Consider the following 6,735-nt stretch of genomic DNA (forward strand, 5'->3'; position numbering starts at 1 on the left):
CCTTTACCTCAGCCTAGCTGCGCTGGGGCCCTGATCCCACTGCTGCTCACCCAACCAGCACCTGGAGCTCAGCAGCGGGGCTGCCATTTGAATGATTTTGAATTTTGCACCCATAGAAGTAGAATGAATGGAAAGGGCATCTTCATTCAAGTAAATTATGGTATAATGGGTGGAATGGCAGCCATTCGGAGTGTACCCATACCAGGAAGTAAAAGTAGGAAGTGTACCCTTCAATCTGTGCTGTGATTTGTTGAGTCAACTCAACTGACATTACAAAAAATACATTCCATTGCATGAGCCACGTCAGTTAGAATCAGTTGATAGAACATTCCAAAAGACCATGGAAATGATTGCATCACAATACCAGGCAGGCATTGCGAGTGTACCTGTGAGTTTACCAGTCAGATTGCCAGGGTTAGAGCTTCCACGGCCATTATATTCATTCTATTTCTATGGTTGCACATCCCTGAATACACCCCTGGTCAGAGTGTGTCCCTGTGATGTGCTGTAAAAGCAATATGTCTCTGTCATTTTGCTTCACCCACCTTTCCTGTAGTACTAGTCAAGCCTGCTGTGAACACTTGATTCACATGATGTCTGTAAAAGTGTCTGCTATTTTGTATGTCATATAATTATAGAGTGTCCTACTTGAGATGAACGGGGCTTCACGACATGGAAAATGATTCATGGGTTTTTCCATTTAAGATGTTAAAGGTATTAAGGTAGTCTGTAAAAATCACAGTTAATGGAAGCAAATCGTTTATCTGAATAGTTGGGGTGACAGTTTGACTGTAAACAAACAACCAATGCATGTGATGGGACGTGATTTAATGGTGGTTAAAATAATGTCATCCATGTTGTTCTCCCTCCTCACAGCTGACCCTCTGGTAGGAAGCATCGCCACCCAGTACACAACCAACAGACCAGAGCACGACAGGATAGCCAAACAGTGGACCAAGAGATACGCCACATAGTCTGACAGCAAGGACCTCCACTGTCCCCCTCCCAGACCCATCGCCACCACCCAAAATCTGTGGAGCACACCGACCCCTCACCCCTCCGCCCCTAGCCTGGCCCCAGATCTGGTTGTGTTGTATAGCCAACTCCTATAGTCATCGCATGCCAAACAATGAATTATTGGTGTGTTTGGTATGACAATGAGGAATTACATTGACATTTAAGTAATTTAGCAGACGCTCTTATCCAGAGCGACTTACAGTTAGACCAATAGTATTTGGCTATACAGCACAAACAGATTTGGGACCAAGCTACTTGCCCCCCACTCTGAGCCCCAAATCTGTGGAAGCACACCCACCTGACCTGATTCCCCCCCCTCCCTTCCTCATCACAGATGGCACCTTCATTGGGGAGTACGGGCTCATAGTAATGGCTGGAACTGAGTGAATGGTATCAAACACATGGCACACCCAACCCTCCTCTGACAACATGAACTGTTATTTGTCCCATGCAGACACTTGATCACTTCTTTTTTTTATACAAAGAGTATATTGGGAATTTCTTTCCAATACACCGAATGTTGATATGGTCATGAAAGCTTTAATACTGTTATTCTTGTTGTTGTTCGTATTATTACATCGTTTATTGTTTTTTTTATATGCATTATCATGAGTTGTTTTAATACTAGACCCTTTATGTGATTGATGAAAAATGTATTCTATTCTAGAGCATTCTAGTCCATGCATTCTAGAGCTCATGCATTAAAGACTCCATGCATTCTAGAGCCCATGCATTCTAGAGCCCATGCATTCTAGAGCCCATGCATTAGACTCCATGCATTCTAGAGACCATGCATTAAAGACTCCATGCATTCTAGAGCCCATGCATTCTAGAGCCCATGCATTAAAGACTCCATGCATTCTAGAGCCCATGCATTCTAGAGCCCATGCATTAAAGACTCCATGCATTCTAGAGCCCATGCATTAAAGACTCCATGCATTCTAGAGCCCATGCATTAAAGACTCCATGCATTCTAGAGCCCATGCATTAAAGACTCCATGCATTAAAGACTCCATGCATTATAGAGCCCATGCATTCTAGAGCCTATGCATTAAAGACTCCATGCATTCTAGAGCCCATGCATTCTAGAGCCCATGTATTAAAGACTCCATGCATTCTAGAGCCCATGCATTAAAGACTCCATGCATTCTAGAGCCCATGCATTCTAGAGCCCATGCATTAAAGACTCCATGCATTCTAGAGCCCATGCATTCTATTAAGTGTTGTTGTTTAAGAGGCCAGTTTCAATTTAAGCCTGTCTGAATTAGTGTCTACAAATGCAGAGTGGACTTTATTCTATGATTAATCATTTGATGTTATTTTTCTGCCCCAAGAAGTTATTGACATGACAGTAAGGCTGTCTGGATCTGTGTGTAGCTGGTCTTGCTGCTCACCTCCTGTGGTGCTAGCCAGCTGGCAGTTGTTTGCTGTACATTTGCCTTGTGAGAATACATACTTATTGAATACTCAATTAAACACTGGTTGTAATGTTAATTCTAGCTTGGCTAATCTGTTGCTAATGTGCTCACTGGGGGTCCTCTTCACTGGGTTAACCGTGTTGGATTTCAATGCACAATCGATAATATTTATTTACTGCTGATAATATTTACTGCTCAATGGTCATTCAAATATGAATATTATTAAATGCACTAAAGAGGAACACTGGGTACATATTGAAGATACGCATGCTCCTCCCCATAATATTTTTACATCTTTATTTTCAAAGGATAAAGATAAGAACATCATAACAATATGGAAGAAAATGAAACATATTCTACAAGAACCAATATCACTCCCTAAAAAACACAACGCTATGGAACAATCCTTGGATAGCTTTTCAGAATGTACCGATTTTAAATGGATCCACATGAAAAACTAAAGGCATAGAAACAGTAAATGAATTGGTAATCAGAAAATACATTTACAGTATTTCCTTGAAATTTAAAAGCAATTTTGGACTGACCAATGTAAACATGTTCAAATACGTGCACCTTCATTTCTATTTGAAATCTGTTGGGTTTCACAGCAATCTTGAGGGGATCCTATTTGAGCCAGAAAAGGATGATCATATGATTGGTAAGATATTCAAAACCTTGCAGAAAGCCTATCCAACTGACACTTAGAAAAAAATGTCAACGATTGGAACCAAGACTTGCGTAATAAATTCTATACAAGGGACAAAATTCACAGATTAAATGTAAAACTAACAATGACTCAATAATCCATGCCTTCTGGGAACGCTATAAAGTCCAAAAGTTATGGACACAGAAGGTTGGCTGTTAGAAGTATTACAATGCAAATATACTTTTAGTCCGTCTGTCTGCATATTTCAAGATATGGCATATGGGGGTGCAGTGAGACGGTTCTGCCGAGTTCTGCAGAGTTGTTCGAGGAAGGAGAGAGGAAGACTCCACACCACTCTCTCACTTCAGTATCATACCTAGTTATATTCTGATGTTCTCTGTGTGTGTTTTCTATACCTGTTCGCTCCTCACCCTGTAAGCTTTACAGGCACCCCCACCCCTTGGCTGCAAACCTATTAATTTAGTGTACCCTGCGCGCACAACCCATGTGGAATTCTGGGTCTCTGGCAACGTCTGCAGTGAAGAACGCAGAGTTCATCTCAGTCTATGATGCCCTTACCTTTACCTTTACTTTTTGGCCCTGACAGAGATGTGGATCACCCCAGAGAACACGGCTACTCCAGATGCTCTTTCTTCATCTGACTATGTTTTCTCTCTGGTCATCACAGTGGTGGCACATGTCTACTTATTTCTCCTAACTGGAGATTTTCTCTTTTCTCCCTCTATCACCTGTCCATCTCCTCACCAGGTGCCCTTGGAGAATTCCTCAATGAGCTTCACACCTTGATAAGTTAATTTCCTGACGATGGCTCACCGCTCTTCGTAATTTCCAACTTTGATTAATTTATTTCCAACTCTCTCTTTCCCCTCCTTGCCTATTTTCACCTCACCCTTTCCCAGTCCCCTCCAACTCACAGGGCAGGCAGTACGCTTGACCTCACCCTTTCCCAGTCCCCTCCAACTCACAGGGCAGGCAGTACGCTTGACCTCACCCTTTCCCGATCCCCTCCAACTCAGAAGGCAGGCAGTACTCTTGACCTCATCTTTACTAGAGGCTGCTCGCCTACTAATCTCACTGCAAACCCCTTCCAGGTCTCTGATCACTTTTGTTTCCTTTTCTGTCTCCCTTTCCTCCAACTCTAACCACCCAGCCCCTACGCTGATGGTCATGCGCCATCGCAATCTTCACTCTCTCTCTCCCACTAGTCTCTCCTCTTCTATCCTATCTTCTCTCCCTTCCGCTAAATCCTTCTCCATTCTGTCTCCTCTTCGACCCTACTCCCCTCCCTTTCCGCATCCTATGACTCGCAATGTCTCCTTTCTTCCCAGCCCGCTCGGCCCTCCCCACCTGCTCCGTGACTGAGTGACTCATTGCGAGTTTACAGAACAGGGCAGCTGAGCAAAAATGGCGGGAAAATTAAACTTCCGGAAGACCTATCATCCTTTCATTCCCTCCTCTCTACCTTCTCTTCCTCTGTATCCCCTGCTAAAGCCACTTTCTATCATTCTAAATTTCAAGATGCTACCTCTAACCTTAGGAAAATCTTTTCCACCTTCTCCTCCCTCCTTAATCCTCCCCCCCTCCCTTTCTGTGATGACTTTGTCAATCACTTTGAAAAGAAGGTTGACGACATCCGCTCCTCATTCACTCAGCTTATTGTATCCTCTGTTCCCACTCACACAGAACTACCCTACGCCTTGACCTCTTTCTCCCCTCCAGATGAAATACTGCGACTAGTGAGGTCTGGCCACCCGACAACCTGCCCGCTTGACCCCTTCCCCTCCTCCAGACTCTGGAGACCTTCTCCCATTCCTCACTTCCCTCATCAATTCATCCCTGACCACTGACTACGTCCCCTCCAAAATGGCTGAGTCGCTCCCCTCCTCAAGAAACCAACACTCGACTCATCTGACGTCAAAAACTATAGACCTGTATCCCTTCTTTCTTTTATTTACAAAACACTTGAGCTTGCTGTCTCTGATCAACTTTCTCGTTATCTCTCTCAGAACAATCTTCTTGACTCTAATCAGTCAGGCTTCAAGACGGGTCAGTCAACTGAGACTGCTCTTCTCTGTGTCTCTCCGCACTGCCAAAGCTGACTCTCTCTCCTCTGTTCTCATCCTCCTAGATCTATCCACTGCCTTCAACACAGTAAACTATCCAATCCTCCTCTCCACCTTCTCAGGGCTGGGTGTCTCAGGCTCTATCAGATCCTCATCTCCACCTTCTCACGGCTGGGTGTCTCAGGCTTTGCATTCTCTTGGATTGTATCCTACCTGGCAGGTCACTCCTACCAGGTGACATGGAGAGGATCTGTACACCATGTACTTTCACTACTGGTGTCCCCCAGGGCTCGGTTCTTGGCCCTCTTCTCTCTATACACCAAGCCACTCGGCTCCGTCATATACTCACATGGTTTCTCCTATCATTGCTATGCGGATGACACAACTACATTTCTCCTTCCCCCCTTCTGACACCTAGGTGGCGACACGCATCTCTGCCTGCCTGGCAGATATCTCAGCTTGGATGTCGGCCCACCACCTCAAGCTCAACAAGACAGCTGCTCATCCTCCCAGGAAAGGCCTGCCCACTCAAAGACCTCTCCATCACGGTTGACAACTCCACAGTGTCGCCCTCCCAGAGTGCAAAGAACCTTGGTGTGACCCTGGACAACAGCCTGTCATTCTCTGCAAACATCAAAGCAGTGACTCGCTCCTGCAGGTTTATGCTCTACAACATACATAGAGTACAAACCTACCTCACACAGGAAGAGATGCAGGTCCTAATCCAGGCACTTGACATCTCTTGTCTGGACAACAACAATTCGCTGTTGGCTGGGCTCCCAGCTTGTGCCATCAAACCCTTGCAATTTATCCAGAACACTACAGCAAGCCTGGTTTTCAACCTTGGTACCACAATGGTGGAACCAGCTCCCCTTGAAGCTAGGACAGCAGAGTCCCAGCCCATCTTCCGAAAGCACTTGAAATCCAATATCTCTCCAAAGAGTATCTTTAAATAAACCCCCTCAACAAACAAAAAAACCTGAACCAACACTTGACCCCCCCGTCCCAACCTGTCCCTTCTAGCTCTGACTCTGCTGATAGCTACTTTGAGGGAAAGTGTACTTATTATGCCTGTGATATGTTGTTGTCCCACCTAGCTATCTTAAGATGAACACTCTGGATAAGAGCATCTGCTAAATGACTAAAATGTAAATGTATACCCAATGGGTTGGACGATACTTTTCTCGTCAATCATTTAGAAAAAATGTACGTGTAAAAACTGTAAATCAACCAATCCTCCATCGTTAACACAATGGAAAGGTCAAATGCTTTATCTAAATGTTGAAAGTGCGTGGGGGGTGGAGAGAACAAAAAGTGTGCAGTTTGAGGCCATGTGGTGGAGAGTGATGCGGGCGTTGGAGATAGGGGTGAGAGCAGGTGAGTCTGGGCAGGGGTGATGGTGTGAATGTTTGTGTATGTCTGTATGTGTATGTTTTTGTATTGTAAAACATTTCATAAAATATAATACACCCATTTTAGACGGTTTATTATTTTCTCATGACACGTTTTAAAGCTCCATTTTCTAGAACTTTTCCTTTTTATGATCAGTGATGCAAGTTAAAGCTACTTA

The 6,735-nt window shown here is 44.4% G+C and overlaps 1 protein-coding gene across 1 annotated transcript in view; it reads left to right on the forward strand.

Moving 5' to 3' along the window:
* The window catches only part of LOC110496423 (ubiquitin-conjugating enzyme E2 E2), a 51,644-nt gene extending 49,133 nt beyond the window's left edge, over positions 1-2,511 (forward strand). The window contains exon 6 of the mRNA XM_036952992.1: positions 877-2,511. Within this exon, the coding sequence (XP_036808887.1) occupies positions 877-974 (98 nt within the window). The 3' untranslated portion in view covers positions 975-2,511. The remainder of the gene's footprint in view (positions 1-876) is intronic.
* Positions 2,512-6,735: the final 4,224 nt, after the last annotated feature.

Source organism: Oncorhynchus mykiss, chromosome 18 (assembly GCF_013265735.2).
Source record: "Oncorhynchus mykiss isolate Arlee chromosome 18, USDA_OmykA_1.1, whole genome shotgun sequence".
In the NCBI taxonomy this organism is placed as follows: domain Eukaryota; kingdom Metazoa; phylum Chordata; class Actinopteri; order Salmoniformes; family Salmonidae; genus Oncorhynchus; species Oncorhynchus mykiss.